The following is a 13583-nucleotide window of genomic DNA, read 5'->3' on the forward strand; positions in this document are numbered from 1 at the left end:
CAACTAAAGAAATTCCTCCTGGAGATACTAGCGGAGAGGATGACCCAATGGTGAATGCAGCCATTCCCCCTTTTACAGTTAAAGTAAAGCTGACAGTGCCAGAGACTGGGGAGCAAGGGGAATTAGCACTGATCGATACAGGCCATACTAGGTGCCTAATTGGACTTATTATTGTTGAACAATTAGAGATAAAGATGAGGGCCCTAACCCCAATTAGGTTCAAGCAAGTGGATGGAACATTGATTGGTGGAACCCAGGCCACCCAAGTTACAGAGCTCATCAGATTAGAAGTGGGCAGGCACCGAGAGTTCATACTGTTTGTGATTGCTCTCAAAATGACAGAATCGGTAATCTGGGAGCTTGCTTGGCTGGATAAATGGGCACCCACCATCAAGTGGGAAGATGGGTACCAGAAAATCATCATTGGGGTTGACCCAGTGCCACAAGTCCCTCCAAAAAGGGAATTGCCACTTAGTCCAGTCCCGCCGACAGAAGCGGCAGTCACGGCCAGAAGCCGCAGCCACCACCTTACTTTCACTCCCAGGTGAGCCGCCGGTCCCCAAAGAATACAGAGATCTAGCCGATGTGTTTACAAAGGAGGAATGCAATGTCCTCCCCTCTCATCAGCCAACAGACTGTGCCATCGAAATAGAACCTGGTGCCAAACTGCCAGCCAAACATGTACTCTATGATGCCTGCAGAAATGATTGAATTGAGAAAATACATCGACACCAACTTGTCCAGAGGATTTATAGAGACAGCAAAATTTAAAACAGCTGCCCCTGTACTTTTTAAAGAAAAGAAAGATGAAGGGCTGAGTTTATGCATGGATTTTAGGGGGATCAATGGAATGTACGTACAAAACACATACTCCCTACCCCTTATGAAGAACTTGCTAAACCAAGGGTTGCCAACCTTTTGGACCTCAGGGACCACCAAACATAATTTTAAATCCCGCAGACCTGGGAAAATCCCAAAAAAGGTCTGCAGGAAAATTCCTCACCCCGTTTTCCTACCAATCGATCATTCTTTATTTGGGATTGCTGGATAACGTCTCCAGCCCCATTCTCAGAGGGAGGGAAAGAGATAGAGACTTTTGGCTTCATGCAAAGAAAGCAGCAAAAGCAGCAGAAGTTTTTCTTTCTCTCCCCCAAACTCTGCCAGAAATGAGTCTTTGTAAGACTTGTTGCGCCGGCGCAGCCTCTTGGAACAGGATGCCTTGCAGGGTCCCAAAGACTCATTTCTGGTGGAGTTTGGGGGAGAAAAAGAAAGACTTTTGCTGATTTTCTTGCATGCAGCCAAAAGCAGAAGAAGAAAGAAGCAGAAAGAAGTAGCCCGGTGGCCAGGCAAGGCGCATGGGGTGAGTGGGGCAAGTTCCCCCCCTCCGCCCTTTCCCCCAGCCTGGATTAATTGCTTTGGGGATGACATTTCTCTGCGGACCACCAAAATTTTCTTGCAGACCACCAGTGGTCCCTGGTTCACTGGTTGGCAACCACTGATTTGGACTGTTATTGATTTGTTCTCTAAACAAGCCCACTTCACTGCTTGTAATGGACTGCCGTCTGCCAAAACACTGGCAAAATTGTTCATAAAACATATTTATCGCCTTCATGGAGTACCGCTGTGGATAATATCAGACCAAGGCATTCAATTTACTGCTAAATTCTTGAAAGAGTTCCTGAGATCCATTGGATCATTCCAAGGGCTTAGCTCAGCTTTTCATCCAGCTACAAACAGATCTGTGGAACATTTGAATGTTATGGAGGAGCAATATATTAGATGTTAGGTAAATTATCAGCAAGAAAATTGGGCGGATTTATTGCCATTTGTTGAAGTAGCTTACAATAATGCAGTACACAGTACTACTGGATTAACCTCTTTCCAAATTACCACTGGCATGGACTTCGTTCCTGTTCCTGAATTACCCAGGGAACCACCAACATCCATGTCACTAACAGAGTGGATGGACTCACTAAAAAAAGGCTGGGAAAATACAAAGAAAGCCCTAACGGAGGCTGTTGAAAAAATAAAACCCAGGCAGACAGGCATAGATCTCTTTAACTGCCTTTTAAAGTAGGAGATCAAGTACATCTGTCCACGAAATTTCTTAGATCAAGATTACCTAGTAAAAAAATTAGGACCCAAATTTCTTATCCTTTCCCTATAGTGAAAGTAATTAATCCAGTTGCCATCCAGCTTAGCTTTCCTCTCATATTGGGCAAAAAATGTCTTTCATAGCGTTTATTAAAACCTGCTATCAGTTCCACGCTGTGACCCATTTCAGCTGCTCCCTGCAAGCCTATTGTGATACAAGGTGAAACTCATTATAAAGTGAAAAAAATCTTTGACTCTAGGTTGCATTGAGGGTGCCTACAGTATTTAATGCATTGGAAAGAGTACCCTTTGTCAGAAGCTATCTGGGTAAAAAGTTGGGATGTGAAAGCAAATAGATTGGTTAAATAATTTCATGACAAATTCCCCCAAAAGCCAAAAGGTCCTTCTGGAGGGAGGAGGGGAGGTTAATTGGTCAGAGGTACAAAGTATTAACCCCTTTTTTTGTTTTGTCCATTTTCTTTTCTTTTCCAGGAAGTGATTTTTTTTTCCTCAGGGGGGAGGATGCCTGTCAGCCTTGGAAGCCATATTAGCACCAGAAGCTTCCACGCTGCCACATTCCAATGCCTGAGAAATTGGGAAGGGGGATTTCTTAAAGTGAAGGTAGTTAGACATAATAGCATTCTTCTTCTCAGTCAAGGTCATGTCATCCTGCATCTGGACAAGGAGTGGTTAGAAGGATGTCTCCAGTTGGGATGGTGATTGAGCCATGTGATGTAATGATGGGTGCAGGGGATGGGTCTTTGATTTTGAATTACTGAGGGAAAACCCGGAACTCTCAGATTCGGGTTTTCCCAGATGTGCTAGTATGACAACTCTAATAAAATGGAACTTTGAGAAAATGTCTGTCTTGAAGTTTTTTGGAGTTTGTTTTCTGGAACAGTGACATATGACACTAATCTTTATTGTTATGATGGATTAAATCCGGTGTCAAATGCCCATTGTCACATGATGTATTGGGACTTTTCCCCCCTTCACTAAACCAGTGGGTGTGACACATTTGGCCCGCGGGCCGTGAGTTTGACACCCCTGGATTAAATCCAATCAGCACAACTGAAACAAGAGTTCCAAGTACATCCACAACTCTCAAGAAGACAAGTTTGGGACTTTTTCTTCATGGATACTAACAAGGTTGACAATTATTTGAGAAAAAGAGACTTGACAGAAATTCCAGAGAATAATAACATTTTATTGTATAAGGATAAGCGGGAAGGAGTGCCTTAAACTTAATGAAGCAATTGAAGTTAGGATGGCTCTTTACAAATATATGTAATTGAAAGAAAGTTCGAATGTAGTTTTGTGTGTATAAAGTCGGTTTAAAAATTTTCATATACAATGCTTGAGTAATTCCTAAAATTTGAAAAATACTATTAAAAGTGAATTTGAAAGTATGAATGTTAGGAGGATGGAAAAAAGATGTACTAAAGTCTTGAGTCTTAAAATGGGTTTAAATAAAAGGCTTTTCTCCTTTAAAGTTAAAGAACCTGAAAGAGTTAATAAATTTGGTTAATATAAGTGATAGTTTATAAACATTAATAAGTACAAACAGAAATATATATTATTTTCCACAGCAAGGGGAAAAAAGTAAAGATGGTTAAATTGATTGCTTTATTTTAAGAAAATAACATATTTAAACTTGCTTCCATTTGCAAATCACTTCTGGATTTTGTGATTGTGCTAAAATAAAGGAAATGTTGATTTTGATGATTAGATGGGTTTGTACTGATTGTAAATGGCTAGTATTTATTACTGTGTAAAAGTAAAAAGTTGAGGGTAGTTTTATTATATTTTATTGTGGTACAAAGAGTTGGAAGTTGGAAGCTTTTTTCTTTTTTCCTTTCTAGCCCAAAGTTGCTCCCTTTTTCTTTTTCTTCCCCTAGTTTCCCATTATTTTCATTTTCTTTATATTTCATATTTTGATAAACTAATAAATTTTGCAACAGAGAACTTTAAAGCTAATATTAATGAGTTTTAAGATCATAAAGTCTTGGGTTTTTGGACCACAAAGCTGAAAACCTCATAAATCTTAGCCTTGTCTGCATGGAAGATATTTCAAAATCATCATAATTAAATGGAGAGCTACAAGGGATTGTTGTGACATGGCTAGAAGTACTAAAGAAAAAATGTCCAAGGTTTTAGACTCCATTCCTATCACTTCTAACCAAGCAGGAAAAAAACATTTTGTTTTGAAGCTGTAAAGTTTTTTGGTGAAAAATTCTGGTAAAAGTTTAAAAAACAATAAACTGGATGCAATTACCAGTTGCTCTAAAACAGGGTCCTAAACTCAAGGCCCAGGGGCTGGTTCTGGCCCACGGGATGCTTAAATCCAGCCCTCAGAGCCGGCCTGGAAATATCAAGGGACCAGCCCGTGGTGCCTCTGGCAGCTAAAACGGGTCGCGTGCGGCCTCCCTGCACCTTGTTTTCATCCTCTGTGGCCTCCTACAGCACTCTGCCTGCTGAAACTAGGCTGAAAAATGGGCCCAAAACAGGCCAAAAACCAGGCCCAAACCAGGCTGAAAAATGGGCTGAAAAATGGGCTCAAAACGGGTTGAAACCAGGCTGAAAAATGAGCTCAAAGTAGGCTGAAAACAGGCTGAAAACTGGACTGAAAACAAAAAAACAGACTCAAAATGGGCCAAAAAATGGGCCCAAAACAGGCTGAAAAGAGGCCGAAAAATGGCCTGTTTTCAGCCAACAGGGTGCTGCAGGAGTCCATGGAGGGGAAAAACAAGGCACGGGGTGGGGTGGGGGCACATGCAGAACGACCATACCCTGTTTTGGCCAGCAGGGTGCTGCAGGAGGCATCTGTTCCGCACCCCCACCCCCACCCTGCAGAGGAGAACTACAATGCTGATCTGACCCTGAAAGAAATCCAGTTTGACATCCCTGTCCTAAATCATTTGTTTAGTGACTATCTGAAGTTACAACAGCACTGAAAAGTGACTTATAACTATAAACTTATAACTGCTGAAGAATTCCCAGAAGCACGTGATCAAAATATGGGGACTACGCAACTGAAGAAGAAACTTCCCTGTCTCAATCCTCTGGATATCTGCATTCCTATGAAAAGCTTTGGAGCAGTGTGAAGAGGCTGGGTTAATCTTCAGCTAGGGACAGGCAACCAAGAAGCAAGATCACCATGGAAGAATCAGAGATTTTAAATTATTTTTAAAATGGACAATAAAATGTGTCTTCTATCTTAGGCATTTAATTTTGTTCATTTTTTCTACTTTAAAGGGGACTTTTTTTCAGCTGCAGCCTGCTTCTTTTTTTCAAATTGCATCATTATGGAAGCTCCATAATTTTAAAATGGCATCTGCATGAGGAAAGTGGGGCACAAGGTTCTATCTTAGGCCCAGTATTCTTCAACATCTTTATAAATGACTTAGATGAGGGATTATAAGGGCAATTCATCAAATTTGCAGATGTCACTAAGCTGGCAGGAATAGGCCACACCCCAGAAGACAAGTTCAGGATTCAAAAAGATCTTCACAGACTTGAACAATGGGCCCTCTCCAACAAAATTAAATTTAATGTGAAGAAAAGCAAGTTTTTACACCTAGGCAGGAAAAACCAAAGGTACAAGTATAGATTAGGTAAAACCTGGTTCAAAAACAATAACTTTAAGTAGGTGACAATCACTTTGATATGAGCCAGCAATATGTGGCACTTGCCAAAAAATCTAATACAATTCTTGGTTGTAGAATCATAGGTATAGAATCAAAATTATATGAAGTATTAGTACTGCTTTATAAAAGTTGGAAGTAACGCTTTTCTCCTTTTTCCTCTTTATGCTACGGTTCATTCCCCCCTTTCCACCTTTTCCTCTATTTTCTTTTCCATATGTACGTTATTTTTGATACGTTTAATAAAATTATATATAAGAGAAAAAATAACTGTCCTGCTTAGCAGTGGAGACTCTGGTAACAATTGTGGTCATAAGTTGAGGACTACCTCTGGTGAATAAACTGTTATCACTGAAGTGTTCTGTTCATAAAACAGCAGTTTCTAAGTCAATACTGCGTGAAAATTGGTAGATTTTAGGATATTTTTCTGTGTAAACAATTTCTTACAAACTTTTAATGTTTAATTAATTTTAATTTAATAAAAACCTTTTAATAAAAATTAATTTTAATTAAATTTTAATTTACCCTTCAATTTTAAATTTAATTATATTTTAATTTATTTTTAATTAATTAACTTTTAATTGGTGTGGGCTACATATTTCAAATTCAATTTGTCTTAAGTGCAGAATATGAACTAGCTCATTAGCTTAAGGACTGCAATACAGAAACTCTTTCATAAAGTGAGGCAAACATCTACAGTATGCTATTAAACATTTATTAAATAACAGAAATAAACAGAAATGTTTTAACAACTTCAAAGACAACAATATAGTAACTACCAAATGTAGGGAAGCAGCTTGACTACATGTAGGGCAGGAGCACAACAAGAAATAATTTAACACCCAGTCAGAGAACAATGCTCCTCGCGCTCTCACAGTCCCTAGGCAGTTCGGCAGGGAGCTGTTTGCCAAGAAAATAGAAACCGGAGGATTTCCTCGTGGCCGGCTGAATGTACAGCTGCCCAAAACCTGAGTTGGAACTTTTTTTACTGTCCCAACGGCCAGCTGGTCTTAATTGCTTTGGCCACTTCTGTTTGCTTAAAAAGCGTTTTGAATGAATTATATGGTGCCGTCTGACCACGCTCCACTCGCCGTTGAGGCCCTTACTGAGGGCTTATTGCCTGCGACACCCAGTTAATGATAAGATCGGCATTGCTAGCTGTAAAACTTTATTGATAAAATTACTACCCTTTTTTTCCTGCAAAGAGCTGAAATTTTGTTTTCTTATTGCTTTTTCTGTTTGCTTTCAGAGAATCCAGCCGAGTCAAGAATGACTGTCTCTTACGAAGGCTGAGCAAAAACTGGGGACACTAAGGAGGAGTGTCCTCAGAATTCAACTCAACCTATCGGATGAGAGAAGGAAGCACCTCCCATGTCTAGATGCTCTGAACAGCTTATCTGAAGAAATAGATGCACAAAATTACATGAAGCACATTTTGATTTTGCAAGCCTTCCTAAAAACTGTATCTTGATTACTTATTGCCTTTCTTATACTATAAAACAGCTTTCCATTAATTAAACTCTTTCATGTTTCATCAATACAGTTATTAACACAATTTATTAGGTTTTTACTCCCTATATAATGTGAACCATCCCATTCTAGTTTATTCAACAACACATGGCAAGAACAAACCACAACTTTGAACAATATGAGTCCAATTGTACTACTAAAACCAAACCAAAATCATTGGTGGTAGTTGTACAAGCTTTTGGGGTTAAATAGAACAAAAGCAACAATTGTAAAATTAAATTTTCTTATAGTTCCCTTAGTTCCTTGAGGACATAAAATGAAATAAAATTATGTAAAAGTTCCAAAAACAGAAAACTAGAAAACAATGCCATTCTACATTTATTATGTAAGGGATATTCACCAATGTCATTGATTTGCAAAATTCTATAGACTCATAAAAACAATTACCCTTTTCCCAATCAGCATAACTTTACAACCATTTTTCACTCCAAGCGTTGACAATGGCTGTTCCATTTCTTTCAATGACTTTCCTAATAGAAAAAGAATAACCAAATCCTCAAATTTATTTTGGGAAATTCAACAAACAAAAACAAAAATAAAGTTTAAATGCATTCAAAATATGATGGATGAAACAACTTTATCTTAAAAAAGATATTATACTTTGTATATACATTATATATATATTTGTTTTCTGAGGTTTTCGCGGATATTTGTATGTGGATCTTTGTTATTCGGTTTTCTCCCACGTAAAATTGGAAGTATCTAGGCGACGTTTGATGAAGTCTCATTCATCATCTTCAGGCTTGTGTCTTGGCTTTGTGCTTCTCGGTAATGCACAAACTCCGAGAAGCACAAAGCCGAAGACACAAGCCTGAAGATGATGAATGAGACTTCATCAAAACGTTGCCTAGATACTCCAATTTTACGCGAGAAAACCCTAATAACCAAAGATCCATACACACACACACACACACACCTAAGTGCAACCTGTTTCTAATAAGATTATTAACTTCCTACCCCAAGTGCAAGAATACTGCTTTGGGGAGTGGGGCAGGAAGAGGTGGCATTTTGGAGGCATGCTGAATTCAGAACACATCTGCTTTAAACAAAAGCAGACCTCCAAAAATGCATGAAGTATCATTATAGGAATGAGATACTTTCCCCACCACAAAATTTTAAAACCAAAATAATTTTTGTATTAAGTTCTTTTCAATCCATCAAGTAAGTAGTTTAAAAATTATTTTAACATTTCAATTTTAATTCAAATTTAAAAAATATTTTAAAAAATAATTTTCTTTAATATTACTAAAGGCAGAAAGTAAGGAAAATACTTTGGAATGGTCTCATCATTCTTGGATATTACCGATATTTTTGTTAATGTACATCATCTTTATTTTTCAACTATTCCCAAGTAAAAAAGTTGATATGAAATATTATGAAAACATTTCTATGTAAAAATCTCTCTTATACATTTTCCTCAAAAACAATGAAATAATTGTGAAGCTTCCTGTTTGCAGGGCTTCGGCGGCAGGCAGGAATCCGCGATCGTGCGCGGTTTCTGCCTGGGCTCGCCGCTGGAGCGTCCTGAGCCAGTCTGGCTTCGGGGCTAAGCCACCCCGTAGAGGTGGCAAAGTGGGGGGACATCCCAGCAGGGTCAAGGAAAGCCGCATCTTTCCTCCCCAGCTGGCTAAACTCCCTTTCCTGAAGGCGAACGAGCAGCGGTCAGAAATGGCCGTCTCAAAGAAGCACTCATCCGGAAAAGAAAGTGCAGGAGGAAGTTAAGAAGTGAAAGTTTTGGCTGACCGGGATAAGAAGCAACAACCAAGGTGACCTGGAATTTAAATTTTAAAAAAGATACATCGCTCCCAAAGAAGATTCGGAAGCAGCGAATGAAAGTGAAAAGGGAAAGTTTTTTTTTTCTTTCACTCTCCTTCCTTACGTTGACAGCGAACAGAGATGAATGAGAAATTGGAAAAACCCGCTTTGGCATCAAGAGGTAATTAAACTGAATAATTAAATGTCAAGGGGACAATAAGGATTTCTGAACATTAAAAAAAAAATATTTTGCTGTAAGTGGGAAGGGAGAGGAAAAGAATAAGAGTAGGATTTGGAAGGAGGAGACTGCCTGGAATTTAAAAGAATCTGATTAAATTCTAAGAAGACTTCTAAAAGACACATCTTAACTGGAACTTTGTAACTAAATAGTAACCCCAGGAAGAGAAAGTGAAAAAAGAAGAAAGTGTTAAAAGAAACAGTTTGTGTGTATTTGGATTGCTTGGTGACTTTGGGACTTTTGAAAATTATATTTGAATGACTAAAAACACTTGGGTGGTTGTTTGAATTTTTTTTTACAATGGCACCACTTGTGGATGAACTGAAAATGGAATTTAAAAAATATAAAGAAGAAGAACAAGAAGGGAAGGGCTCTCCTGGCTCCGTTTTTCAATTCTTAGAAATGGCGATTTGTACCTATGAGAAACTACAAGAAAAGACTGCGCAACAAGATTGGGACAAAGAAGAAGCCATCTTTGACGAACAAGTAACTTTACTTAGGGAAGAAGGGGGAAAGGGGGAAAAGAGAATGGAGACTTTAAGACCCAAAAAAAACAACCAAAAAAGGGAAAAATAAGGTGAAAAGTAGATATAATGTTAGAAAGCAACAGAAAAGGGGAACACAGAAGAGGTAAATGGAGGCGGAGAGACAAGGAGGTAAAAAGGGCAGAGAGAAGAAGCAAGGGAGGAAGGAAGGGAAGAGAAGCTACAAAGGTGTGGAGCAAGATGTAAAGAAACAGGACTTATTTAGAGATAATGGGTAAAAATTTAACTGAAAAAGTGATTCTGCAAAGGTACGTAAGATTGTATTGTTATATTTGTATTAATTGGAAACAACATATGATTAAAAAGTGGGATAAAATACTCAGTGTAATTCAGTGAAACTTTTGTGAACAAAATAAATGAAATGAAATAAATGAGAGAATTGAACTAGGAAGGAATAGGAACATTTTAATGATATAATGTTTTAAAATATGACTGAAGTGGGGGGGAAGTAACTATGGAAAGTTTATAAGTGTTCCCATAGAAGTATGATACTTATTTGAAAAGTAATGTGTAAAATGTTTAAGATTTAAATGAATACTAATATTAACAATAGATTTGAATTGGTATGGATTGTTGTTTTAATTATATTATATATTTATAATTTATTCTCTTTTTAAAATATAGTGTGTAACTTTAGAATGTACTAAGGAGAATCCGAATGGAAGTTATGTATTATACTAAGTGTTATAATTTTAGGGGAAAGATATAAAGGTGTCATACTCCAATCAGTGATTACAGGAGAAATTTTGTTTAATGAGAAAAGATAATAGACAGCTGGAAACAGGACAGACAAAGAATATAAGTATAATGATCTGAATTAAGATGAAATAAATAAAATAAAATTAAGAAAGTTAAAAGAGGGGAGAAGCTATATTATATAGAAAATGTAGAATTGTAATAAGATATGGAATGGTATATAAAATGAACATGAATTTGAATTTGTGTCTGTACGAAGAGATGTAACCCGGGATCAAGCTGCTTTCAAAAAATATGTTTTATGTTTTTATGTTTTAAGTTTTGTTTGTTTATGTTTGTTTTTAAAAATCAATAAAAAATTTATATAAAAAAACAATGAAATAATTGTATATAATTTTAAAATCAATCCATAGATGAATAAAACATGAAATTATTTTAACTACTACAATCTTCCAACTAAGTAAAATATTTAATACTGAATATATCAAGCACTTGGCTTACATTTCTATATCTGGGATAGAATTTAACAGGACTTGTGTCTGGATATACATGGAAGTTGTACTTACCCTTATATATCAGTTTCTGAAAAGAAACTGGAACTCCAGTTACTTGCTCAGTTAATAAAGCCAAATCATGTACTGTTGGTTGACTATCTTCTTGAGAATTAACCTGAAGGTTATGCTTTTCATTGCCTGAAGATAAATAATATGAAAATATATTCAGGTTACATTCAGGGAAAACAATAATGAGAACCAAATGTTTTTTTTTTAAAAAAACTACCCTGATTTTAGACTATTATCAAAGATCAGACCAAATCTCAAATATCTTAAGAAACTAGATAACACCAAAAATTTCAAGGATTTTTGAATTAAAGTTGTTTTAATGCAGATAAGAGAGTCATTTGGTATATACATAGGAACCTACTGCATAAATCAAACCATATGCAAATGACAGCCCCAGGAATTCAACCTTAATTTCCTTCCAGCTTTGAATCAATTTTTTTTTATTATTATTTTTTGGCCTTGACAACTAAGTCCATATAGCAGATCTGTCTGATCTGAATATTATTGGTTGTCACCTCATCATCTTTAATCATTATACCGTAGCTTCTTTCGGAGGTTTTAATGTTTTAAAATATGTTTTTGTTTTAATAAAACAAAACTATTTTTCTTCAAAAAAAATTATTTTATTCAGAAAATTAAAATACAAACTTCAAAAAACTTTAGAAAAACAAAACTAGCCAAAGCATATTAGAAAAATTGTGCGTTAAAAAAGACAAAACACATAACATATCTTGTCCTCCCTAGTTGAATACTGGTAGATGTATCCAGCAATGTTCCCCCCCCCCTTGCAAAACAGGTCCACAATTTGTAAGCTTCTACAAATCGATTTGAAACCATTTGACCTGCTATCTATCTGTGTATAAAAAGGTAGTTAACAGGTAATCCAGCCATGAAGTTACATTTCAAAACCCTCTGTTAACAATCTGTGATTATATTTAACTTGTAGAAGGTCTACAACAGCTTCTTATCTACCACAGACCACCACAATCACTGTCTCTGATTTGTCCAGGATCAAATATCTTTGATTATTAATAATAATACATTTCCTTACAATTTTAATTAAGATATTTCTGAACAATTGCTCCTCATTTCCCGAAGTCCCTTCTCTAGGTTGAGACACAACGTCTCTTAATATTTATTTTCCATTTAAATAAAATAATTCAACTCCCTAATCTCCATCAATATTTATGAAATAATCTATTTCATCGGTCATTAATTCTTTCAGCTTTGAGTCTTTAAAATCCACAGCCCTTTCAGCTGTCATCAAGCAGCCTGCATTCAAACCTGGATCCTTCTTCAGCTCTGCTAGCAACAAATTAAATTCCAATCTATTCGGTGGTAAAACTGATTCAATAATTGTTACTCACAACTGATCATCTTTAGGTGGATTTAAAACCATTGTTAATTTGTTAAACCTTTAAACTAAAGTTTCAATTAGAGCTTATAAACTAAAAAACATTTTGTTTTCAAAAGCTTCCCAAAGGGCTTTGTCTTTAAGTTGATTTATTGTTTGCATTTTTGTTTTAATACAGGACTATACTGAGCTTTTACAGCTAGCCATAAACAATTCTCAAAGATGGGATGAACCATGACAAAGTAGCTCAGAGAAGATTGAAAAAATATTTTCCACAGTAAGAAGTATAAGGAAAAATTTAAAAAACCAGAAGACCAGAGCTTTTTAAAATTAATAAAATGTGAAATCCCTGTAGTGAAAGTCCAGTACAAATGCAAATCATTCCTGATCTCTTTTACTAACCAGAGAACTGCCATGTAATTCCATGCAGAGAAAATGAAATTGATTTAGAACTGCTATCAAGTATAAGAGAAACCACAGAGAATTTACTTTAAATACCAGCAAGGCCTTAGAATAAATCAGCATTGAACCAGTCGATTAGTATTTAAAACTGAAGGTCAAAAGGAAAAGAAATATCAAAATGTGGGGTTAAAATCAAGGCAGGTTTAAAAAACAGATAGCTAAAAGTAAACGGTGGAGAACCAATGCTCTGGCCACTTCTATCGAAAATTTCAATCATCAAGATTCCTTTTCAGATAGTTCCACGGTTGGCCAATGGTAATTTTGGATCCTTTCTATGAGCTTCCATTCAAATCTAGGGAGCTATGTGCAGCCAAAAATACCAGTTTTGGCAGTAAATCAGCTGCCTGCAACAAGGACAAAATCATTTAGGATAAGACACCAAAGTAACCTATTTTTCTGACCTAACATTTTTATTAGATCAGCAAAATATGTCATATATTTGAGCTTATGCTCACAGAAACCCCCAATATATGTATACGTATCAAATGTAAATCATATAATTTACTAGAAGAAAAAGGGTCTAGAAACAATTCTAGCAACTCTGAAACTCAGTGAACAAAGCCAGAATCCCCAACCTAAACAAGAAGACTACACCAAAATTAAACACAATAGGGAGCAAACAGCTTCTTAAAAAAGGACCCCATATATGAACAAAAGAAAACCAATACACCGAAATTGAACACAATAGGGAGCAAACAACTT

At 36.5% G+C, this 13583-nt stretch overlaps 1 protein-coding gene across 6 annotated transcripts in view; it reads right to left on the minus strand.

Moving 5' to 3' along the window:
* Positions 1-13583, minus strand: part of BAG1 (BAG cochaperone 1) — a 66777-nt gene that overhangs the window by 24401 nt on the left and 28793 nt on the right. For all 6 annotated transcript variants that reach the window (XM_087947146.1, XM_087947147.1, XM_087947144.1 and 3 more), the window contains 2 exons: positions 11069-11194; positions 7656-7738 (listed from right to left, as the gene is read on the minus strand). In XM_087947146.1, coding sequence (XP_087803272.1) covers positions 7656-7738; positions 11069-11194 — 209 coding nt within the window. The remainder of the gene's footprint in view (positions 1-7655; positions 7739-11068; positions 11195-13583) is intronic.

This window comes from Notechis scutatus, chromosome Z (assembly GCF_049901735.1).
Source record: "Notechis scutatus isolate UNSWTSFEM ecotype Mainland chromosome Z, rNotScu1.2, whole genome shotgun sequence".
NCBI classification, from domain to species: domain Eukaryota; kingdom Metazoa; phylum Chordata; class Lepidosauria; order Squamata; family Elapidae; genus Notechis; species Notechis scutatus.